This window comes from Mobula hypostoma, chromosome 3, assembly GCF_963921235.1.
Source record: "Mobula hypostoma chromosome 3, sMobHyp1.1, whole genome shotgun sequence".
NCBI lineage: Eukaryota > Metazoa > Chordata > Chondrichthyes > Myliobatiformes > Myliobatidae > Mobula > Mobula hypostoma.
Genome location: NC_086099.1, coordinates 15382886 through 15409180, shown reverse-complemented (window position 1 = coordinate 15409180; position 26295 = coordinate 15382886). Strand labels below are relative to the sequence as shown.

At 42.0% G+C, this 26295-nt stretch overlaps 1 protein-coding gene across 1 annotated transcript; it reads right to left on the bottom strand.

The window, feature by feature from the left end:
* Window positions 1–2270: 2270 nt before the first annotated feature.
* On the bottom strand, window positions 2271–24623 carry grp (gastrin-releasing peptide). Its single transcript, XM_063042048.1, has 3 exons — window positions 24357–24623; window positions 13560–13807; window positions 2271–3174 (listed from the first exon to the last, which is right to left on the bottom strand). Exons 1-3 carry the CDS (start codon window positions 24511–24513, stop codon window positions 3121–3123), a joined length of 459 nt encoding a protein of 152 aa, XP_062898118.1. The 5' UTR covers window positions 24514–24623; the 3' UTR covers window positions 2271–3120.
* Window positions 24624–26295: the final 1672 nt, after the last annotated feature.

Genomic DNA, 26295 nt, shown 5'->3' with positions numbered 1-26295 from the left:
ACCACCTGCTGTACCTGCATGCCCACTTTCAATGACTGGTGTATAATGACACCCAGGTCTCATTGCACCTCCCCTTTTCCTAATCGGCCACCATTCAGGTAATAATCTGTTTTCCTATTTTTGCCACCAAAGTGGATAACTTCACATTTATCCACATTAAATTGCATCTGCCATGAATTTGCCCACTCACCCAACCTATCCAAGTCACTCTGCATCCTCTTAGCATCCTCCTCACAGCTAACACTGCCACCCAGCTTCGTGTCATCCGCCAACTTGGAGATGCTGCATTTAATTCCCTCATCCAAGTCATTAATATATATTGTAAACAACTGGGGTCCCAGCACTGAGCCTTGCGGTACCCCACTAGTCACCGCCTGCCATTCTGAAAAGGTCCCGTTTATTCCCACTCTTTGCTTCCTGTCTGCTAACCAATTCTCCATCCACATCAATACCTTACCCCCAATACCGTGTGCTTTAAGTTTGCACACTAATCTCCTGTGTGGGACCTTGTCAAAAGCCTTTTGAAAATCCAAATATACCACATCCACTGGTTCTCCCCTATCCACTCTACTAGTTACATCCTCAAAAAATTCTATGAGATTTGTCAGACATGATTTTCCTTTCACAAATCCATGCTGACTTTGTCCGATGATTTCACCGCTTTCAAAATGTGCTGTTATCACATCTTTGATAACTGACTCCAGCAGTTTCCCCACCACCGACGTTAGGCTAACCGGTCTATAATTCCCCGGTTTCTCTCTCCCTCCTTTTTTAAAAAGTGGGGTTACATTAGCCACCCTCCAATCCTCAGGAACTAGTCCAGAATCTAACGAGTTTTGAAAAATTATCACTAATGCATCTCTGACTCTGGCACCGGGGAAGCAACATGCCATCTCGATGTCTCTATTGTGGCCACAGAATCTCATCTCTGCTCCTCTGACTAATGAATCTCCTATCAACACTACAGTCCTCTTCACCTCTCTGTTCTTCTGAGCCACAGCTCCAGATTCAGTCCCAGAGACCCGGTCACTGTAGCTCCCCATTGGTAAGTCATCCCTCTCAATAGTATCTCAAGTTGTAGACTTATTATTAAAGTGAACGGTCTCAGTGGGCCTCAGTTGTACTCTGCACTGGCTGTACATTTTCCTTCCTAAGGGTGACTACCTCCCTGTAGCTCCTGTCTATCACCTCCTCAGTCTTGAGCTGCAGCTCCAGTTCCTTAATATGTTTTCTCAGGAGCTGCAACTCAGTGCATCCGGTGAAGGTGTCTTTTTCCGGGAGACTGGAGGTCTCCCAGACTTCCCATATCTCACACAGAGTACAAAGCACTGCCCCGGAGCCATTCTCACTCAACTACTGTGCCCTAACAGATGAGGAATGAACAAATAAGAACAGAAAGAGATACTTTCAAGATACTTAACCTCACCCAAGCCTGTACTCACCGAAGCATGGTGACCCAAAGCCCAGACACTGGCTCACCCACAAGAATGGCTGCTCCTCTTGCACCCTTGCCATTTTTATTGGCCCTTTCTAATGAATTCCTCCTGCTGATTGGTCGCTCAACTCCGAGAAACTGCTGCGAAGCTCTGCCTTTAAAATCTCAGTCACCGTCCTGATCGAAAGCTAGCTCTTTTTACTCACTCCCTCACATCTATCGTCCAACTCAGAGAAAAGTACATGAAACCCAGCTTACTAAATCTTGAAAGTGAGCCTGACTGAAAGGTAGCTCTTTTTATGCACTCCCTGACATTGATTATCCATCTGTGCTCTATCAAGCCCTGGTTAGCCCACACTTGCAATATTGTATTCAGTTCTGGTCACCCCATTATGGGAAGAATGTGGAAGCCTTAGAGATGGTGCAGCGGAGATTTACTTGGATGCTGCCTGGATTGGAGAGCACGTCATGCAGATAGCTTGAACAAGCTAAGGCTTTTCTCAGTGGAGGATGAGGGGTCACTTGATAGAGATGTAAAAGATGAGAAGAGGCATACATAGAGTGGACAGACAGAGGCTTTTCCCCAGGACAGAAATGGTTAATACGAGGAGGCATAATTTCAAGATGATTGTTGGAAAGTATAGGGGAATATTAGAGGTAAGTTTTATTTTAACACAGATAGTGCTAGGTGTGTGGAACATGCTGCCAAGGATGGTGGAGAGGCAGATACATTAAGGACATTTAAGAGACTCTCAGGTGGGCACATGGGTGATAGAGAAATTGAGGGCTCTGTGGGAGGAATCAGAATCAGGTTTAATATCACCAGCATATGTCATGAAAATTGTTGTCTTTGCAGCAGCAGTACAATGCAATACATAATAATAGAGAAAAAGATGTGAATTACAGTAGGTATATATAATAGTTAAATTAAACAAGTAGTTTAATAGAAATAAAAAATAGTAAGGTAGTGTTCATGGGTTCAATGTACATTCAGAAAACGGATGGCAGAGGGGAGGAATCGTTGAGTGTGTGCCTTCCGGCTCCTGTACCTCCTTCCTGATGTAGCAATGAGAACAAGCCATGATGTGGGTAATGGCCGTCCTTAATGATGGATGCCATCTTTCTGAGGCATTGCTCTTTGAAAATGTCCTGGATACTACAGAGTCTAGTGCCCATGATGGAGCTGACTAAGCTTACAACTCTCTGCAGATTGATCTTTGAGTAGGTTCAAAGGTTAGCACAATGTCGTGGGCTGTTCTGTGCTATGCAGTGATGTTCCAAAGCGAACATTCAGTATAACTAATAACAGACTCTTAAGTTAAAGCCATTTTAAAATGGGCTTTAATTACTGTGACTTTACCAACTAATATGACATGAATTATGATTTTATTCTTTAATTCATAATGCAGTTGCAAACGAAAAGGTGAATGATGATAAAACACGGCTATAGTAACATCAGGATCTTTCTATTGGAAGACTGGCCCTTACAATACTTATTTACATTAAAAACATCAAAACATAATCTGCTGTGTGAAAATCATTTAGTTCAAGTTCAGACGTACAAGAACATTCAGTAATTTTAAAACAAAAGCGATTTAATCTGGTATTTGGTGGTGCTAAACACTTGGAGGACAAAAACATAATAGTCTCTTTAGAATATTTCTGGTTGAACTCTTGTTGTGTATTCAGCTTGGGGTTTCATCCTTCACGTTCATAAACTGTAGAAGATAGTCCACCATCTGTCAAAGAAGAAATACATCATTAGCAAAAGAGTGGTAATTTTAATCATTTAAGGTTGTTTGGAACATAGAACAGTACAGCACAGGAACAGGTCCTCTGGCCCACAATGTTGTGCCGAACCAATTAAATTAGTAATCAAATAGCCAACTACACTAAACTTTTCTGCCTATGAAATGTCCACATCTTCTCATTTTCCTCACCTTCATGTGCCTGTCTAAATGTCTCTTAACAGTCTCTAATGTATCTACCCCTATCACCACCCCAGGCAGCACATTTCGGGCACCCACCACTCTGTGTAAAAAATTTTCCCCTCCCATCTCCTTTGAAATGACCTCTTCACACCTTAAATACATGCCTTCTGGTTTTAGACATTTCAAAGAGTAATAGTATTTGTATTTTTATATTTTATTTCCCTCATCCTTATTAGCTCTCTTTTCCTCTTGATTACTGATCTCACAAAAAGAAGGTAAATAGAACAAAGGGCATTTGACTTGTTTTCAGACTTCCATACTTCCTTGCTGATTTCTGGTAAAATACAGATATGGTGAGGCTTAGATTTGTTTCAGACATGGTGAAGCTCCCCCTTTTGGCCCAACTGAAGACTTACTTAGAGATACAGCAAGTAACGGGCCCATCACCATTATCATTGTGTGCCCTGCCACGATTGTTCTTGGCAAATTTTTCTACAGAAGTGGTTTGCCATTGCATCCTTCTGGCCAGTGTCTTTACAAGATGATTGACCCCAGTCATTATCAATGCTTTTCAGAGATTGTCTCACTGTCATCAATGATCCCATAACGAGGACTTGTGATGTGCACCAGCTGCTCATGTGACTATCCCCGCCACCTGCTCCCATGGCTTCACGTGACCCTGATCGGGGGGGCTGAGCAGGTGCTACACCTTGCCCAATGGTGACCTGCAGGCTAGCAGAGGTACGAAGCACCTTGCAACTCATTTGACAGAGATGTATCTCCAGCTCATCTTGCAGTAAAAGGCCCATCCGGCCCCATAAGCCCAATTAACCTAGCAAACTACACACCTTTGGAACGTAGGAAGAAACAGGAGCAGCCAGAGGAATCCTACAGTTATGGACAGAACATGCAAACTCCTCAGACAGCGTTGGAATTTAACCCCAGTTCCTGGTGCTGTAAGAGTTTTATGCTAACTGCTATGGTACTGCTGCCCCCAAAACAGCAAGTGGATACACAAAATCTGTAGACACAGTACAATTGAGTTAAGTATTTTCCATTTTTTTTGGTACCATTTTAGCTGCTTTTCCTTGCTATTAAGAGATGTTTAAGATGGCATGAAGCTTTTCGTTTTTATATCCCTATAGCATTAAAACAAAAAAAAAAATCGCACCATCTTAAAAGTTACTTCCCCAGGCACTTAATCTGATCAATCATTCTGGTTAGACACCCCAGCCCCTTCTATCTATTACCTCAGTCATGCACTGCATTGTAAACACTTTAAACCATTTTTTATAATGCTGTTTATATTGTAGTCTCTGGTATTTATGTACTCATACAAATTTTATTCTATATCCGTACTTTAACCTAAGTTTTTTTTTTAAATCTAATTCTTTACTCTTATAACTGTTGAATGTTGTTTTTGTTGTATGTCACACCAATACATCACAGCAAATTCATACGTAAATGAATATGGCAATTGAAGTTGATTGTTGATATTTAAGCAAATCGCCTTTGTAACATAGCATCAGAGCCAAATCTAGAAAATTTACAAAGTTTACCCAAAAGTAGAATTTTGCAATAGGAATCCCCCTTTCTGTGAGAAAGCAGGTGTGTGGGGTTGAGTGGGATCCGGGATCAGCCATGATGGAATGGCGGAGCACCCTCGATGGGCTGAATGGCCTGATTCTGCTCCTATGTCTTATGTTCTTATGGTCTCTAAAATCTGTGATGGAGCCTTCAGCTTCAAATATTAACTTTTGATTCTCATTCAACAGATGCTGCCTGGTGGCACGGTGCCACAGCTAACGGGATTGTTGTCTCACAGCTCTAGGGACTTGGATTCAACCCTGACCTCTGATGATGCTCGCGAGGTGTTGGCACGTTCCCACGTGGGATTTCTCTGTGTGCTCTGGTTTCCTCCCTCATCCCAGAGACATGCAGGTTGGCAAGTTAACTTGCCACTGTAAATAGAATAGAATTATTCTTGTTTCAAAAACAAGAGAAAATCTGCAGATGCTGGAAATCCAAGCAACACACACAAAATGCTACAGGAACTCAGTAGCACAGGCAGCACCTATGGGAAAAAAGTACAGTTGACGTTTTGGGCCGAAACCCTTTGGCAGGACTGAAGAAAAAAAGATGAGGAGTAGAGTTAAAAGATGGGGGAGGGGAGGGAGAAACACAAGGTGATAGGTGAAACTGGGAGGGGTAAGGGTGAAGTAAAGAGCTGGGAAGTTGATTGGTGGAAGAGATACAGGGCTGGAGAAGGGGGAATCTGATAGGAGAGGACAGAAGTCCATGGAAGAAAGAAAAGGGGAGGAGTACCAGAGGAAGACGATGGGCAGGCAAGGAGATAAGGTAAGAGAGGGAAAAGGGGATGGGAAATGGTGAGGGGGGGGCGGGGTTATTACCGGAAGTTAGATAAGTCGATGTTCATGCCATCAGGTTGGAGGCTACCCAGACAGAATATAAGGTGTTGTTCCTCCAACCTGAGTGTGGCCTCATGTGTCAGTAGAGGAGGCATGGATTGACATATCGGAATGGGAATGGGAACTGAGAATAAAATGGGTAATCACTGTGAGATCCTGCTTTTTCTGGCGAAGCGGTCTCACAATCTATGTCAGGTCTCATCGATATACAGGGGATCACACTCGGAGCACGAGACACAGTATATGACCCCAACAGGCTCACAGGTGAAGTGTCACCTCACCTGGGAGGACTGTTTGGGGCCCTGAATGGTAGTGAGGGAGAAGGTGTAGCACTTGTTCCTCTTGCAATGATAAGTGCCAGGAGGGAGATCAGTGGGGAGGGAAGAATGGACAAGGGAGACATGTAGGGAGTGATCCCTGCGGAAAGCAGAAATTGCGGGGGGGGGGAGGGAACGATGTGCTGGGTGGTGGGATCCCGTTGGAGATGGTGGAAGTTATGGAGAATTATGTGCTGGACGTGGAGGCAGGTGGGGTGGTAGGTGAGGACAAGAGGAACCCCTATCCCTAGTAGGGTGGCAGGAGGATGAGGTGAGAGCAAACTGCGTGAAATGGGAGAGATACGGTTGAGGGCAGCATTGATGGTGGAGAAAGGGAAGTTTGTTGAAGTAGCTAAATTGTTTCATTTTCACTTCCAGCAGTTTCTGGCATCTCTCATTTTTAAATCTTTTTTATTGATTATTATTGAGGTCAACAAAAAAAATACATTAATCAAGTCAACATGTCAATACGTACAATGAGGAATTAAATTACCAAATATCTCATTAACAAAGCTAAACAATATATCAATAATAAGAAGAAAAAATAAAGTGCTAAGAATATATTTTTGGAAAAAAGAACCCCTAACTAACTAAAACAAAAAAAAACCCCTGCTAAGAAAAAAAGAGAAAAAAAAACCCATTGGGAGCACAACCCCGGAGCTATACGCCATACAAGCTTCCATAAAAGAAAAACATCAATCCGCCAACTCAAATCCACTTAAACAAGAGTCAGAAGGAAACCATCTTAATTAACTCAAATCAGATGATAGTAGCAGGCAAAAGAACCCCACCTTTTCTTAAAGTCAAATCGAGGATCAAAAGTTCGACTCCTGATTTTCTCCAAACTAAGACATAACATCACCTGAGAGAACCATTGTATCAAAGTGGGAGCAGAGGCATCTTTCCATTTCAATAAAATAGCCCTTCTGGCCAATAATGTAACAAATGCAATTACGTGTTGGCCTGATATAGAAATACCATGAATATATTGAGGGATTATACTAAACAAAACTGTCAATTTATTAGGTTGTAAATTAATTTTTAAAGCTTTAGAAATTGTAGAGAAAATAGATTTCCAAAACTGTTTCAATACAGAACATGTCCAAAACTTATGTGTCAATATTGCTGTCTCAGTTTTACATCTATCACACTGACTATCAACATTAGGAAACATTTTAGACAGTCTCTCCTTTGTCAAATAGTAACGATGTACAATGTTAAATTGAATTAAAGAGTGACTGGCACAAATCGAAGAAGAGTTAACAAAGTTCAAAATTCGCAACTAATCCTCTGTTATCAAGGTCATGTTAAGCTCTCTTTCCCAATCTTGCTTAATCTTAAGTAAAGGTAATCGTACTGTTGTAGCAGTAAATTATAAATTTTCCCAGTAAAACCTTTCACTAAAGGATTCATTTTTAAAATAATGTCTAACAGGTCAGAATCCTGTATATATGGAAAATTTACTTAAATATTCCTGTAAGAAAAGTCTGGCCTGAAGATATAGTTTCTGGCATCTCTAAGCCTGAATGCTTGAAACCACAGTGAACAAAACAATACTGAATTGTCTTACTGCTTATTTCTCACCAATTATCAGTGATAAAAATTGTTGATTTTTGAACACAAAATATGAGCTACTGATACTATTTTAAAACTATTTGCTCAAAGCACAGGGTAGAGCCTAATGGCTGCACAAGTGCACACGAATGACACTAGTTAGAAACTGTTCTGCAACAGTCTCCTGTCCAACTTAAGCAGCACAGTGTTCCTAAGAAATAAGGGGAAACTTGGCTATTTTATCAATTACACCTGTGCCTAAGATATTTGTGGTAACCTGCCTTGATGACTATCGTCCAGTAGCACCACATCCATAATGAAGAAGTGTTTTGAGAGGTTGGTGATGAAACACATTAACCCCTGCCTGAGAAGGGACTTGAATCCACTCCATTTGCTTACTGTCACAAGGGGACAACAGTAAAATGCCATCTTATTGGCTCCTGACTCAAGCCTGGAACATCTAGCCAGTGAAAGTGCACACATCAGGAAACTCTTTATTCACTACAGCTCAGTACTCATTATTATCATCCCCTCAAAACTAATCAATAAGTTCCAAGACCTAGGTCTCTATACTTCCTCATGCAGTTGGATCCTCGATTTCCTCACTTGCAAACACCAGCCTGTTCGGATTGGCAATAACATCTACTCCACAACTTCCATCAACACAGGTACACCACAAAGCTGCGTGCTTAACTCCCTATCTACTCAGTTTATACTTATGACTGTGAGGCTAACCGCAGCTCCAGAGCCATATCTGAGTTTGCCGATGGCACCACTATCACTGGCCGAACAATGACGGTGACAAATCAGCATATAGGAGGGAGATTTTAAACCTGGCTGAGTGGTATCACAACAACACCCTCTCACTCAGCATCTGCAAGACCAAGGAGAAGATTATTGAGTTGAGTTGAATTGAATTGACTTTATTTCTTACATCCTTCACTTACATGAGGAGTAAAAATCTTTACATTATGTCTCCATCTAAATATACAATGTGCACTCATAGTGATTTATAATAAATAGAACAGTCAATGTAACATAGAAACACACTCAAATCAGCATTAGTTAATCAGTCTGATGGCCTGGTGGAAGAAGCTGTCCTGGAGCCTGTTGGTCCTGGCTTTTATGCTGCGGTACAGTTTCCCGGATGGTAGCAGCTAGAATAGACTATATTAGGGGTGACTTGGGTCCTCAATGATCCTTCAGGCCCTTTTTACACACCTGTCTTTGTAAATGTCCTGAATCATGGGAAGTTCACAACTACAGATGCGCTGGGCTGTCCGCACCACTCTCTGCAGAGTCCTGTGATCGAGGGAAGTACAGTTCCCATACCAGGCAGTGATGCAGCCTGTTAGGATGCTCTCAATTGTGCCCCTGTCGAAAGTTCTTAGGATTTGGGGGCCCATACCAAACTTCCTCAACCATCTGAGGTGAAAGAGGGACTGTTATGCCTTTTTCACCACACAGCTGGTGTGTACGGACCACGTGAGATCCTCGGTGATGTGGATGCCGATGAACTTAAAGCTGTTTACCCTCTCAACTTGAGGAGGAGAAAATAAGGATCCATGATTCAGTCCTTATCATGGGGGGATCAGAGATGGAAAGGGTCAGCAACTTTAAATTCCTTGGTGTTATCACCTGGGTCCAGCACGTAAGTGCTATCATAAAGAAAATATGGCAGTGCCTCTACTTGCTTGAAAATTTGTGAAGATTGTTGTCATCTAAAACTTTGACAAACTTCTACAGATGTCTTTGGAAATGTATTGACTGGTTGCATCACAGCCTGGGATGGAAACACCAATGCCCTTGTACAGAAAAGCCTACACAGAAAGATCTGGATATGGCCAAGTTATCATGGGAAAAACCCTCCCCACCACTGAGCACATCTACATGGACCACTGTAGCAGGAAAGCATTATCGATCATCAAGGACCCCCATCATCCAGGGCATGTTCTTTTCTCACTGCTGTCATTGGGAAGAAAGTACAGGAGCCTCAGGACAGGCACATCTAGGTTTAGGAACTTTTATTACCCCTCAACCATCAGGCTCCTGAACCAGAGGGAATAACTTCACTCAACCAACTTGCACGTCACTGAACTTCTCCCACTGAACTGGACTCGTGTTTTGGACTCTTCATCGCATGTTCTTGATATTTATTGCTTATTTATTTATTATTATTATAATCTTTTTTCTCTTTCTTTTTGTACTTGCACAGTTGTTTTTATTTTTGCACAACATTATGGATAACTAAACTCATGTCAATCTAGGCTTTTTGAGTGATCCCAGTAAGATGCTTTCATGACGTAGTTTAGTCCGGATGTTTCATGCTTTCATAGGTCGGATGTTGCAATACACAACAATGCTTTACCAGCGTCAGATTCGAGAGGCCAAAGGAACAAAAATACAACTAATACTCTAGCATTTGGTTAACACCAGTGACCAAAATGAATTTATATTCTACTTCTACCGCAGACCAAATCGAAAGTGCCAGAGTGCCAGAGGTGATGTGGCAATGCATCCATGCTAGAGACAGTGAGTTTGCTTGGCAGAAGACAAGCTGTATTGTGTTCGACTGCAGACTGCTGCAACATTCATGGACTCAGGGACTTGGACCATATTTCTTTTTGTGTGACTGTAGTTTATTCCAACCTTAATTGTCTTTGCTATTTTAAATGTGTTATATATGCCTTGTGCTAAGTATGACTGTTGGTTCTGTGTGTTGCACCTTGGCCCCAGAGGAACACTGCTTTATTTGGCTGTATTTTTTGGGTATTCATGTGTGGTTGAATGACAATTAAACTTGAACATAAATTACATGGATAACTTATTATATTCAGGGAATGTAAAACTTAGAGCAGCACACACAAAATGCTGGAAAACTCAACAGGTCAGGCAGCATCTAGGGAAAGGAATAACCCATATATAACCATATAACAATTACAGCACGGAAACCGGCCATCTCGGCCCTTCCAGTCCGTGCCGAACTCTTACTCTCACCTAGTCCCACCGACCTGCACTCAGCCCATAACCCTCCAATACTTTCATGTCCATATAGCTATCCAATTTAACTTTAAATGACAATATCGAACCAGCCTCAACCACTTCTGTTGGAAGCTCGTTCCACACAGCTACCACTCTCTGAGTAAAGAAGTTCCCCCTCATGTTACTCCTAAACTTTTGCCCTTTAACTCTCAACTCATGTCCTCTTGCCTATCCACGTCAACTCTATCAATCCCCCTCATAATTTTAAATACCTCTATCAAGTCATATGTTATAATTATGTGGTTTTGTTAGTTTTTTCAGTCTTGGTCTGTCCTGTGTTTTGTGATATCACACCAGAGGAATATTGTATCATTTCTTAATGCATACATTACTAAGTGACAATAAAAGAGGACTGCGTGTCCTCATAATCTAATCTAATCTAATCTAAGTCCCCCCTCAACCCTCTACGCTCCAAAGAATAAAGACCCAACTTGTTCAACCTTTTTCTGTAATTTAGGAGATGAAACCCAGGTAACATTCTAGTAAATCTTCTCTGTACTCTGTCAATTTTGTAGACATCTTTCCTATAATTCGGTGACCAGAACTGACCAGAATCGACATTTTAGGCTGAGCTCCTTCATCAAGGCTGGATACATTGTAAAGCATATCTGAGCACCTATGTTAATTAGAAATTTAAAAAACACAGAGCTGCCGTGGAAAGGACAAAGGAAATAAAACCAGAACAAACTGGTTACTTCTAAACTGACAATAGGCATCAACGAAGATCAGCTATTTTTGTGTAAAACTGCTCTTTGAGGTTTTTTGGTAAGAAACAATTGCCACTGTCACCAACAACTAGACCAGAACCTGAAAAGTCAATAACTGATCAGTTTTTCAGACAATAATTTTCTATTTAAATCACAACTTTGGTACAACAGTTTATTCCCATCAATTCATAGGAACATTATCAAATAAAATCAACATGAACACATGCTCCATTTAAGGAGATTAATAATAAATAACAAAAAAAATTAGTTTGAGTATCTTAAAGAAATTATAGTGAAAACTACTTACTCACCCTTTTATATAAAATGACCTTTCAACTTTACCATATTTTATGTAATTGACAAAAAATGGGCATGGCCTTTCCGAAACCATTGTAATGATACTAATTGCTTTCCTTGGTTTCAAGGTTTTCAATTCCAGTGTCAGGATTTACCAACCTGAAGTTTTCTGCCAAAGATGCCTCGAAAGAACAAATGCCTTGACTAAGCTTCTGATCACTTATCTTGGTATCTGCTTTCTACTGGGCATGTGTTTGTGTTGTCACTGTTATACATTGTATAACTATAAATTAGATAAAGTTATCACATTCATAGAAAACACTATCTGAAAATAGAACATAGAACACAGAATAGTAGAGCGCATGGACCCTTTGGTCCATGATGTTGTGCTGACATTTAGCCTACCTCAAGATCAACCTAACCCTTCCCTCCCATTTTTCTTTCATCCTACAAGGTGAATAACTGATGCTTTTTTTTAGACAATATTTTTCTATTTAAATCACAACTTTGGTACAACAGTTTATTTCCATCAATTCACAGCACCAGTATCAAATAAAATCAACACTAACATTAAGAGTCTCAAAAATGCCCCTAATGTATCTGTTTCTACCACCACCCCTGGCAGTATGTTCAATGCACTTACTACTCTCTGCATTGGAAAAAAACCTTCCTCTGACACTCCCCATATACTTTCCTCCAATCATATTAAAATTATGCTGCCCTGGGAAAAGGCACTGAGTGTCTCTTCCATCAATGCCTCTTATCGTCTTATACACCTCTATCGAGACATCTCTCATCCTTATTCACCCTAAATAGAAACACCTTAGCTTGCTTGGCCTTTCCTCATTAGATGTGCTCTCTAATTGAGTTAGCATCCTGGTAAATCTCGTCAGCACCCTCTCCAAAATTTCTATATCCTTCCTATAATGAGGTGACCAGAACTGACCATAAACACCGGAGTTTTACAGAGCTGCAATATTACCTCACGACTGTCAAACTCAATAGCTAGGTCAAATTTTGTTTCTTCTTTCAACATTCTTCATTTCCTTCCTGACTGAAATCCGTTATTCTTTAGACAAGAAGTGATCTCTTCTGCTTTACAAAAGTAGTTCTCCTTCATGAATATTGGTTGCTGGCCTGCTTCTCCAATACATCGTAAGCAAATACATCATGAGGGATTCACTATAAAAGGATGATTACCTGAACCCTCATTCCAAAATGCATTATACAATTATTAAATCCAACTATCATACAACGTGCTGTTTCCCCAAATTAAACCTGGAATACTCTGTTTTGAGAACATAGAACATATCTCAGAGATAGGGAGGAATTTCTATAGCCAGAGGGTGGTGAATCTATGGAATTCATTGACACAGACCGCTGTGGAAGCCAAGTCATTTAGGGTGTCAAAGGTTACTGGGAGAAGACAGGAGAATGGGCTTGAGAGGGATAATAAAATCAGCCATGATGGAATGGTGGAGAAGGCTCGACAGGCCAAATGGCCCAATTCTGTGCCAATATCTTGTACAGCACAGAACAGGCCCTTTGGCCCACGGTGTTGTGCCGACCCTTTAACCTTCTCCAAAATCAATCTAGCTCTTCACTCCCACATAGCTCTCCATTTTTCTTTCATCTCTGTGCCTATCTAAGAGTCTCTTAAATACCCCTAATGTATCTGCCCCTTCCATCATTCTCAGCAGTGTGTTTCACTTTCTGTGTAAAAAAAAAATGCCTCTAACATCCCCCCTATACTTTCTTCCCAACACCTTAAATTTACATCCCCTTGTATAAGCCATAACAAGGGGCGAACAATTTAACAAAATGTATTTTGTTTTAAACACACTTGCCTCTTTGAAGTTGTAGTCAGCTGTCTGCTGTGTTTTCTTGTTAAGTACTGGAATGTCTTCTCTTGATTTCTGAATGTCTGTTGACAAGGTTTGTTCCAACAAACTTAAGAAATTCTTGTCCACCTCGGTCGACTGCAAGCTGTCATCTGGCTGCTTAGCAACTCCTGACAGAACGGGATATAACATGCTGTCTCCATTGGCATAGCCATAAAGAGTATCATCTATACTCTTTTTCCCCATCAAGTGTCCTTTTGAAAAAATGAAACAAAGAAATCTTTACTCTGTAAGCATGAAAAGGCGGGATTTCGCAAATAATATTTTTCCTCGAAGACAGAACCTTCACCAGAAATGAAAGGAGTCATTTACGATATCTTGATTGATAAAGGTTCAATATTAAAATTACATGCAAATTATACACTTACAGGTTGTCCCCCAGCACATCTCCAGACTGTGTTGGTCATTAGCACTGAAGACTCATTTGTTTTGATGATTCAATCTGTCCGTGACAATTAAAGCTATTTTTATTTAATCTTTACACAATGTATTTTCAAACAAGCAACACTTAATACCAGAAATCAAAAGCTGTCAGAAATTTGAAGTGAATACAACTTGCTGGAAATGCAAAGACCCCTCCAAGAGGACCACAACTTTGTCGGAGGTTTTGAAGGCTTGCGTACCTCAACGACCCAGGGGGCTATGTTGGCTGGGTCAGAGCTTTGTGCTTTGGCTTTTGGTAGGGTTGCCTATGCCTAACAGGTCAAAGGATAGAGGCCAGACTAAGAGTGGTCCACTGGAAACAGCAATGAAGAATCCTTCTACATCTGAGTGAGGTGGTATTCCTGAGTTTCCACCCAGAACTTGCATGACTGATAGCAGTGAAAACTGAGCTACCGACATGATGAAGGAAGCTCTGAACACCGCCAAAGATGGAGGACCTTCATTGCTGCCATAAAAGCCAGCGGTGTAATGAGCAGTAGAGCAGAGATCCCCAAAGACTGAAGTCACTGATGTTGCAGGTCAACGACATCTCATCTGTGAAGGGTTAATCAACCTGAAAGGTTAACTTAGTTTCTCTTGTGACCAATGCAGCCAGAGCTGCTGAGTATTTCAAACAATGCATGTAAAATGCTGTAGGAACTCAGCAGGTCAGGCAGCATCTATGAAGGGAAATAAACAGTTGATATTTCAGGCCAAGGCCCTTTATCAAGGCAGAATATACTTGTGTTTCTGAGTATTTGGAGTCATAGAGCACTAGAGCATAGAAAAAGGCACTTTGGCCCATCTAGTTCATGCCAAACTATTTATCTTCCTAGTCTCATCAACCCACACCTGGAGCATAGCCCTCCATACCCTTCCCATTCTTGTACCTATCCAAATTTCTCTTAAATGCTGTAACCAAACCCCACCCGCCCCCCACCTACCACTTCCGCTGGCAGCGAGCCATACTCTCATCAACATTTAAGTATAAACTTAAAACTTTTTAACATTTTCCCTGTTAATATTCTTCAGGTATTCTGGTTGAAAAATTCAAAGTTCAAAGTAAGTTTATTATCAAAGTATATATTATCAAAGAACTTGGGCCTCTGTACCTCCCTCTGCAATTGGATCCTCGACTTCCTAACTGGAAGACCACAATCTGTGTGGATTGGTGATAATACCTCCTCCTCACTGACGATCAACACGAGCGTGTCTCAGGGTGTGTGCTTAGCCCACTGCTCTACTCTCTCTACACCCATGACTGTGTGGCTAGGTGTAGCTCAAATACCATCTATAAATTTGCTGAAGATACAACCATTGTTGGTAGAACCTCAGATGGAGACAAGTGGGCGTGCAGGAGTGAGATATACCAGCTGGTTGAGTAGTATCACAGCATTAGGATTGAGTAGTGTCACCACAACAACCTTGGCGTAAGACCAAAGAACTGATTGTGGACTTCAGGATGAGTAAAATGAGGGAACACAAACCAATCCTCATAGAGAGATCAGAAGTGGAGAAAGTGAGCAATTTCAAGTTCCAGGCTGTCAAGATCTCTGAGGATTTAACCTGGTCCCGGTATATTGATGCAGCTGTAAGGAAGGCAAAACAGTGGCTATATTTCATTAGGAGTTTGAAGTGATTTGGTTTGTCACCTAAAACACTTGAAAACTTCTATAGATGTACCGTGGAGAGCATTCTGACAGGCTGCATCACTGTCTGGTATGGGGCCTACTGCACTGGACCAAAAGAAGCTACAGAGAATTGTAAAATTTGTCAGCTCCATCTAGGGTACCATCCTCCATAGTATCAAAGACATCTTCAAGAAGCAGTATCTCAGAAAGGCGGTGTCCATTATTAAGGACCCCTACCACCCAGGCCATGCCCTCTTCTCACTGTTACCATCAGGAATGAGGCACAGAAACCTGAAGGCACACTCTCAGCAATTCAGGAACAGTTTCTTCTCCTTTGCCATCTGATTCTTAAATGGACATTGAACACTACCTCACTTTATTTAATATTATTTCTTGTTTTTGCATTATATTTAATCTAACTATTAAATATACATACTGTAATTTATTTATTTTCTTTCTATATTATTATATATTACATTGTACTGCTGCTGCTAAGTTAACAAATTTCACGACACATGCCAGTGATAATAAACCTGATTCTTATATATGTTACCCTATACAACCCTGAGATTCACTCTGTCACCTGGAGACCATTTATAATGTATAGCAATCATTCACAAGAATATCCCTGCCGTTTCACCATTCCTTCAGCCACTACTATTACTCTACACTTCCACTGGTAATGCAAGTCTGAACAGTATTAACTGTTCTTTCAGGATACAGCCCCTTACCAAAAGCTCAGTCTCCACACACTTGGAAAGGATCCAAAATTCACGGTTTATTTTTCACTTTTAACAAAAACATAATCATAATTAGCTACCACCATGTTAGCAACTACTAATGCTTGTCAGCACATTTCAATTCACAATTTACAGATCTTATTTATACATCTCTTAGTAAATTGCCAATGAAAATATGGCTTTTGAGAGTATCTGGAACACTTTATGTGGGTAATTCTCTAACTGATATTAGCTTCCATAAAATTATATAGAACTGCACGTGTTGCCACCGTGCTTGCTTTTACCTCTCAGAATGCAAACAGTACTACATAATTTTCATTAAATTAGCCCCTTGCCTTTTTTTATTAAATCTTCAAGAATGTCCAATTCATCTTCTGACTCTGATAAAAGCTTCTTTTCCTGGTTAGAAGCAACCAGCTAGAAACACTGAGGTTTTCACAATAGAAGGGGGTTTTCTTCATTACTGATTGCAGCAGATTCATTACAAACAATCCTTCGCTGTGAGATGTCTATAATTTTTGTAGGCCTGATGCAAATCTTGGAATTCCGGAGCAATTTCAACAATTCATTGCTGTCACTCACATGCATAATCTCGTATTGTTCCAAGTTCAAAGTAAATTTATTGTCAAATACATAGGTATACAATCAGTGGTCACTCTATTTGGTACAGGAGTGGAACCTGATCTTCTGCTGCTGTATCCCATTGACTTCAAGGTTCAAAGTGTTGTGCGTTCAGAGAGACCATAAGACCACAAGACATAGAATTAGGCCATTTGGCCTGTCGAGTCTGCTCCGCCATTCAATCATGGCTGATCATTTTATTCCCCACCTCAGCCACACTCCCCGGCCTTCTCCCTGAATGCCGTGATCAGTCAGGAACCTATCAATCTCCACCCTAAATACACGCAACAACCTGGCCCCCACAGCTGCCTGTGGTAACAAATTCCACAAATTCACTACCTTCAGGCTAAAGAAATTTCTCTACATCTCAGTTTTAAATGGACACCCCTCTATCCTGAGGCTGTGCCCTCTTGCCCTAGATGCCCCTTTTCCACATCTACTCTGTCTAGGCCTTTCAACATTCGAAAGGTTTCAATGAAATCCCCCCTCAACCTTCGAAATTCCAACAAGTACAGGCCCAGAGCTATCAAACTTTTCTTGTATTATCCCGTTCATTTCTGGAATCATTCTTGTGAACCTCCTCTGAACCGTCTCCAAAGCCAACACATCTTTTCTTAGATAAGGTGCCCAAATCTGGTCACAATACTCAAGAAGTGGCCTCACCAGTGCCTTATAAAGCCTCTGTATCACATCCTAGACCTCTTGAAATGAATGCTAACATGACATTTGCCTTCCTCACCACCAACTCAACCAGCAAGTTAACCTTCAGGGTGTTCTGCACAAAGACTCCCAAGTCCCTTTGCATCTCAGATTTTTGGAATTTCCTCCCATTTAGAAAATAGTCTGCGCATTTAATTCTTTTACCAAAGTGCATGACCATGCATTTTCTAACATTGTATTTCATTTGCCACTCTCTTGCCTATTCCCCTAATCTGCCTAAGCCTTTATGCAGCCTTCCTGTTTCCTTAACACTACCTCCCTCTCCACCAATCTTCGTATCATCTGCAAACGTGACAACAAAGCCAACTATTCCATCGTCTAAATCATAAATATACAGCATAAAAAGAAATGGTCCCAACTCTGAACCCTGCGGAACACCACTAGTCACTGGCAGCCAACCAGAAAAGGATCCTTTTATTCCCACTTGCTGCCAATGCCCTAACCATGTTAGTAACTTTCCTGCAATACCATGGGCTCTTAACTTGGTAAGCAGCCTCATGTGAGGCACCTTGTCAAAAGCCTTCTGAAAATCCATATATATAACATCCACTGCATCCCCTTTATCTATCCTACTTGTAATCTCCTCAAAGAATTCCAATAGGTTTGTCACGCAAGATCTTCCCTTAAGGAAACTATGCTGGCTTTGTCCTATCTTGAACTGTGTCACCAAGTACTCCATAACCTTATCCTTAACAATTGACCCCAACATCTTCCCAACCACTGAGCTCAGCCTAACTGGTCTATAATTTCATTTCTGCTGCTTTCCTGCTTTCTTAAAGATTGGAGTGACATTTGCAATTTTCCAGTTCTCTAGAACCATGCCAGAGTCCAATGATTCTTGAAAGATAGAGGAGTGGAATCCAGTGCAGTCTTCTCCTACTGTAACCAGTCCGCTTCAAGGCTTGATGTGTTATGCATTCAGAGATGTTCACTGTTATAACACATGGTTATTTAGGTTACTGTCACCTTTCTGCCAGATTGAACCAGTCTGGCCATTCTCCTCTGACCTCTCTCATTAACAAGGTGTTTTTGCCCACAGAACTGCTACTTATTAGATGTTTTTTTTTGCACAATTCTCTGTGAACTCTAGAGACTGTTGTCTATGAAAATCCCAGGTGATCGGCAGTTTCTGAGATACTTAGACCGTCCAGTCATTCCACGGCCAGAGTCACTTAGATCACATTTTTTGCCCATTCTGATGTCTGGTCTGAACAACAACTGAACCTCTTGACCATGTCTGCACGCGTTCATTCATTGAGTTGCTGCTATATGATTGGCTGATTAGATAATTATATTAACGAGCAGGTGTACCGGTGTACCTAATAAAGTGGCCACTGAGTGTATTACGCTGCAATTCATTTACTTGCAGGCATTTACAGGAAAAGAAAGAAATACAACAGATTTTTATGAAAAACTATATACAGACAGAAACACACTGACAAATAACCAATATACAAAATAAAACAAAGTTGAATCCTTGAAAGTAAATCTCTAGAAACATAGAACGTAGAAACATAGAAAACCTACAGCACAATACAGGCCCTTTGGCCCACAAACCTGTGCCGAACATGTCCTTACCTTAGAACTACCTAGGCTTTACCCATAGTCCTCTATTTTTCTATGCTCCATGTAGCCATCCAGGAGTCTCTTAAAACACCGTATCGTTTCCCCCTCCACCGCAGCCGCTGGCAGCCCATTCCACACACTCACCACTCTCTGCATAAAAAAACGTACCCCTGACATCTCCTCTGTACCTACTTCCAAGCACCTTAAAACTATGCCCTCTCGTGCTAGCCTTTTCAGCCCTGGGGAAAAGCCTCTGACTATGCATGGGATCAATGCCTCAATATTTGGAATCAGTTCAGAGTTGAGGTGAGTGAAGTTATCCAGTCCAGTTCGGAAGCCTGATGTTTGTAGGGTAAAAACTATTCTTGAACCTAATGGTGTAGGCTTTTGTACCTCTTGCCTGATGGTTGATTCCAGAGATGAGGGGGTTAGACTATGAGGCAAGATTGAGTTGCCTGGGACATAGCCTCAAGATCTGGGGGAGTAGATTTAGGATGGAGATCAGGAGGAACTGCTTTTCCTAGAGGGTGATGAATCTGTGGAAATTTCTGCCCAATGAAGCAGTGAAGGTTACCTCAGTAAATACATTTAAGAGAAGGTTAGATAGCTTTTTGCATAGCAGGGGAATTAAGGGCTATGAGGAAAAGGCAGGTAGGTGGAGATGAGTCCATGGCCAGATCAGCCATGATCTTATTGAATGGCAGAGCAGGCTCGACGGGCCAGTTGGCCTACTCCTGCTCCTTTTTCTTATGTGACAGGAGGACATTACCTGGATGGTGGAGGTCTTTGTATATTACTTACTCTGGAGCAGAATTACTTTAATTCAGTAGTCCTACTTTACAGAGTCATGCAAAGCTGATCAAATAGTTATCACAATGAGTCTATTTATATGTCAATCAATGATTATATTCAGAAGGATTGCTTATGGCAGTACCTAATGGTTCTTTCAAGTCTGATTTGACTGCCTGTGGAAATCTAGAATAGGTCCCACCCCACCACAGCTGGTTCAAAAAAAAACATGCATTTATAAAACAGTGGACACATTTTCAAGATGCAAGAGATTCTGCAGATGCTTGAGGTCTTGAGCAACACATAGAAAAAATTCTGGAGAAGATCAGCTGGTCAGGCAGCATCTATGGGAAGCATTAAACAGTTGACATTTTAGGAGGAGACCCTCCATCAGGATCGGGAAGGAAGGAAGCAGAAGGCAGAATAATAACTCAAGAGAAGCTGCTTATGCTGGAAATCTTGAGCAACGTACTCAAGTGCTGAAGGAGATGAGCAATATCTATGGGGAGGAATAAACAGTTGACATTTTAGGTTGAGTACTGGAAAGGAGGGGGCAAAAGCCAGAATAAGAAAGTGGGAGGAGGGAAAGGACTATAAACTGGCAGATGATAGGTGAAACCAAGTGAGGGAGAAAGTGATGGGTGGGGGAACGGAAGGGGTACAAGTTGATACATTTTTAAGAATTCTCGGAGTATTTTGCATATATTGAATATTTCTTGAAAAGTATTCACAGTTGTAACATTGGGATTTTTTTGCAACAAGATAAATAACCACCTGATTTATTTTGGAGATAATGATTACAGATTAATACTACAGGTCACACTGTCTATGGTTGAATGACAATAAACTGGAATTTGAACTGTGACTACCATGTACGAAAACCACTTGTCAAGCCAAAAAAAAAAATCGTGAGGTCTTAATCCAGCTCACACTAGAACAGCTGCAACAACAAAACAATTTTAGCTCGGAATAACTGACTGAGTGATTGACAGAACCCCACGAGTTGGTCTGTACGACGGAAAAGAAAGACAGAAAATGGTTCAGGAAATGTATCCATTAGATGGCGAAACTGTTCACTGACTCTGACTGCAGCCCATTTCGACGGCTGTGATTCGGGCTGCCAACCTGTTAATAACTCAGCCTGCCGTTACAAACATTAACAAAAGGTGGCGCAAACCACCGCAAACTAGAGATCCTGCCGCTCACACGAAAGTCGCACAATATCTACAGAGATACTTAAGAGCCAATAAAGCAAACTTCTACCATATTGCATGTTTAATAAACTGATCCTAACTATTCTGTTGTCGGCTTTTGTAATAAGAGAAATTTGTCCGGGCACAGCAAATCTATTACCTCAATCACTCCACCGCACTGTAAATACGTTAAACCCCTTTTTATTATGCTCTCTATAATAAATGCATCATGCTTTTTATGCACATTTCATTTCATACCGCATTTTAACCTCTAAGAGTATTTTATGTAATTCTTTATTCCTATAAGTGTTGAATATTGTTTTTTGTATCACGTCGCGCCGACACGCCACAGCAAATTCCTAAGTGCATATGGCGAATGAAGTTGATCTTTTTTTTAAAACTGGCGAAATAACGCACACACAACTTACTGGAGGAACTCAGCAGGTCAGGCAGCTCCTACGGAGGGCAGAGGCTCTTCACCCGAAATAACGCGGTTGCAATGAATTGGCATTCGACCGCCTGTGGGATTCATAGTCACAAACAGCTGTGAAGGCCAAGCCGCTGGGTATATTTAAAGTTCTTGATTAGTCGGGTCGTCAAAGGTTACGGAGAAAAGGCAGGAGAGTGGGTACGACGGAATGGCAGGGTGGACTCGATGGGCCGAACGGTCTAACTCTCCTCTTAGGTCTTAAAATTAGCTGATAAATTACCCGGGCGATTTGGATGCGTCTCTCTCACAGGTGAATACTGTGTTACAGAAGTCTGTTCCCTTTAGACTGTAAATACAGTATGTCAAGGAGTTTTGGTCAATTAATAGGTCTGGAGCGGTCTCCTGTTCTAGCCTCCATCGAAATCGCCACTGTATAGATTTACCTTGGAAGTTCGTGAAATGACGGCGTTGGAGATTGTGAAAATCTTGTCTGCAATCGAATTTCCGAGCTCCAGAGAGGGAGATAGAATTATAAATGGAGACGAGGCTTCTTGCCTGAAGTGCTTTCATCTTAACTGGGGACGCTGCTTCCATTGTTGATGCGCTTTTTGCCCTTCAGGGGTGAACAAATACTTCCGTCCTACAGCAAATTAGAGAAAACTGCAGCAGGAGGATCCAGGTTAACACCATGTGACAGAGACATCGCCGAACTGTTAAATACTAAGTACAGGGTCTTCAGAACGCACAAGATGGAACAGTAGTGTACACCCCACTCCAATATTCAATCTAATCCTTTCTTCCCACACAGCCCTCCAGTTTCCTGTCGTCCTTGTGCCTATCTTACAGGCTCTGAAACATCTTTAATGCATCTGTCTCTAGCACCTCCTCTGCGCTCCAGCACCTGCCAGCTTCTGTGTGAAAGCGTCCTGATCCGACATTTCCACAGACGCTGCCTGACCTGCTGAGTTCCTCCAGCATTTTGTGTGTGTTGCTACTGTGTGAAAGAAACCTGGCTCTGGTGTCCCCCCCCCCCCCAATTTTATGATGGTTGTCCATCGTGTTCGACGATAACAGGAAAGCTGTGTGGGAGAGTTCTTACAGTGGGGCAGTTCCACTTCCTCGATCCCAGAAGTTCAGGTCCAGTGGTACGAACAAGCGTCACAAACTGGGTCTTCCCTGGTTGCAGTGGATGACCATGAAGTCTTCTGTGCCGTGTCATGCCCTTCACTCTCCACGCAGCGTTGCCCTCCTGGCCGTTGGATCTCTCTGTAAATTTCATCCGCCCAGTCCGCCAGACTCTCACCGCACCCCCCCCCATAGTTTCCTCCAAATACTATGCCCTTCCGTATTAGCCACTCCCGCCCTGGGGGAAAGTGTCTGGATATCCACTCTATCTATGCCTCTTATCAACTTGTATATCTCCATCAAGTAACTTCCTATTCTCCTCCACTCCAAGGAGAAAAACACTATCTCAGGTTGCATTTTGATCCGATTAAACCTTTCATTAGCATAAATGAGTTTCATTACGCTGCTAAATTATTTATTTATTAATCTATAGAGCCTTTCCGGTCCTTTGAGCCGCGCCACCCAACAACCCACTTATTTAATCCTAGCCTAATCACGGGACAATTTGTCTTTAGTAGAACTTCGCAACTGTGTTCAGGCAGCGCTCATGTGGATGGAAAGTTCTGGGCGAACGCGTTATATAACGCTTTGCGAAATGAATTTATCGAAAGCGTCGCAGCTGCTTAAGAAGATGCAAAGTGAGGCAACACTTGTGGGCTGCCCCCAGCACATCATTTACCGTGTTAGCTGTTAGCGCAAACGGCGCATTTCACAGCAGGTTTCGATGGGCGGGTGATAAACAGTTCCGAATCTGAATAAAACGTGCAAAGTTGTTCTACGGTGGAAAGAGTGCTGAAACTCAGGAGTAGAGGTGGAACAAGTGCGCAGAAGTTCTGCTTAAATTTAAAACAAATACACATTCAAAATATATTCAGTAAAATTCCGATATTTGACATTTGAAGAGAAATCACATTTGGTCATAAGACATAGGAGCAGAATGAGGCCATTCAACCCATCGTGTCTGCTGCACCATTCAATCATTACCCCTCTGAACCCCGAATCTCCTCCTGCCTTCTTCCCGTAACGTTTGACGCCCTCACTAACTCCGTTTGAAATATACTCAAGGATTTGGTCGGCTCAGCCGTTCGTGTCAATGAATTCCACAGATTCGTCAACCTCTGGCTAAATAAAGTTCTCCTCACCCCCTGTTCTAAAGGGACGTCTTTCTATTCCGATGCTGCGTCCTCCGGTCCTAGACCCTCAGGCAGGGATTACCAACTTTTTTTTGTGCCATGGACGAGTGGTCCGTGAACCCCAGTTTGGGAACCTGCACTGTAGGAAACATCTTCTCCATATCCACTCTCTAGGCTTTTCAATATTCGATAGGTTTCAATCAGATCCCTCCTCAATCTTTAAATCCTCGAATTCAGAAGGTTGAACACAAGACATCATTGGCAAAATCGCAACCAGCCTAACATTAATCAGGCCGATAAAATGTCCACTTGTGCCCCCTTGCCGGGTTTGAATCAGGTTTCAAACAAGCAGCAATAAAATTGTATACTCACCCACCGCCCAGTGACTGCCTCTGGGAAATATCTTAGACAAACCGCCTTGATTTTGAACTGGAGCAGCAAGTCCATAGTGGACTTTAGAACTAGTAATGCTGAAAACTATCAGAGATAGGAGCAAACGATGTTTCCAAAAAATCAGTTCCGACCCCATCTCCCGGTAGTTGCTCACCAATCTCCCTCCCTTCCCCTTCTCCTCTCTCTTTCTTTCCCTCTAGACTGGGAAAACGCCGTCCCGGAGCGTTTCAGAAGGATCTTCCGATCTTCAGTCACAAAAATGATCTCTGTCTCTCTTCGGCTGTGAGCGGAATTTATAAGAAACCGTGACGAAATCGCGGGACAAAATTAAAGCGGCTGACGATGGCATGCGTGATGTGTTGGTGTGGTATAAATCAGGGGTTACGTTATCATCCATCTCTCTTTCGGATCGATTGTGTCTCCCGGCGCCGGATATGGTGCCTTAATGAATCCACGAGGGTTCCCTTTGTTAATTTTGGAAAAGTTATCAAGATTTTCCATTGTGTAAAAAGTTATGTTTTTTTTGCTTCAGTGACCTTTTTTAACCCACGAGTACACACCCTTCTCCGCTTGTCATCTCATCTCAGTGACAGACAGGTGCCAGCGGAAGAGGAGCCGTGTTGTTCAGCATGCGTCTAGTGAACGCTTTCAAAAAGCTGGAGCGATAACCCAGTCTCCACTCGCCTAATAAAGGCGGCGGCAATGAGAGATGTTGGCGACCTGATGATCTGCTCTCCGATAACCGAGCCAAACGAAGCTGAAAACCTCACCGTCCATTAGTCACTCAAGGGAGGACCTCATCTAAAGACTATCCGACTTGCATCGCTCTCTCACTGCCCCCTTTACATTAAAGTCACCTTTGTTATTGTCCTATTGTTCTTGCTTTAACTTCTGATCTATATACCATGTTTTCCATTTTTTTTGGTGTTAGCTTTTCCCTTTGTGTTTGTAAGGTTTTCAGAACTCGGCACGCTTCACTCATCCTACCGCCTGCTTCCTTTCATCGCTTGTCCAGTCATCGCTGCTACAACTTTCATCGCCTTTTGAGCTGTTTTGTGCTGATGTTTAAACTCTCGTACAGTCAGCGCAGAAAATATCCATTGAAGGTAAACGAACGATATGCCTTGCTGATGAAGAATTAGAAAGGATAAACATTGGATTCTTTATTTTTATTTAGTTATTATGGAAATTTAGGTATCTGAATGACCAACGTCCTCACCCAGATCAACAAATTCAAACCATGCTTTAATCTTTTGAGTGCCTTTTTTTTTGCGTCCGATATTCTGGTGCTTAAACATAAGTTTGATCTGCAGATGTTGGAAATCCAGAGCAACACAAACACACACACACACACACACACACACACACACACACACACACACACACACACAAAATTCTGGAGGAATCCAGCAGGTCAAGCAGAATAGCGTCGATGGTTTATGCCTCTCCATAGATGCTGTCTGATCTGCTGAGTTCCTGACGCACTTTGTGTTATATTGGGGCTTATCCCCGACACCCACTTTGCCTTCCGTCTTTGGAGTGAAATTAAAAATCGGGCGGTTCTCCACCAGCCCCGTCTGGGTAATGTTGCACGTTTACTCTGAAACGAGGCACTAATTTCATACCTTTCCCTACAGCTAGACCAGTGATTAGTGGACATTCAGAAGAGGCCAACAGATCAAAATTAACTTGAAGCAACACACGCACACACACACACACACAATGCTGGAGGGTCAGGCAGGGAGGGGAGTCCCATATTGAAAGGCCTAGGTAGAGTGGATGTAGTGAGGATGTTTCCTGTAGTTGGGGGGGGGCGTAGTCTAAGGCAAGAGGCCGCTTTAGACGAGAAGGTGGCGATTCTGTGGAATTAATCGCCACGGGCAGCTGTGGGGGGCCAGGTCATTGGGGATATTTAAAG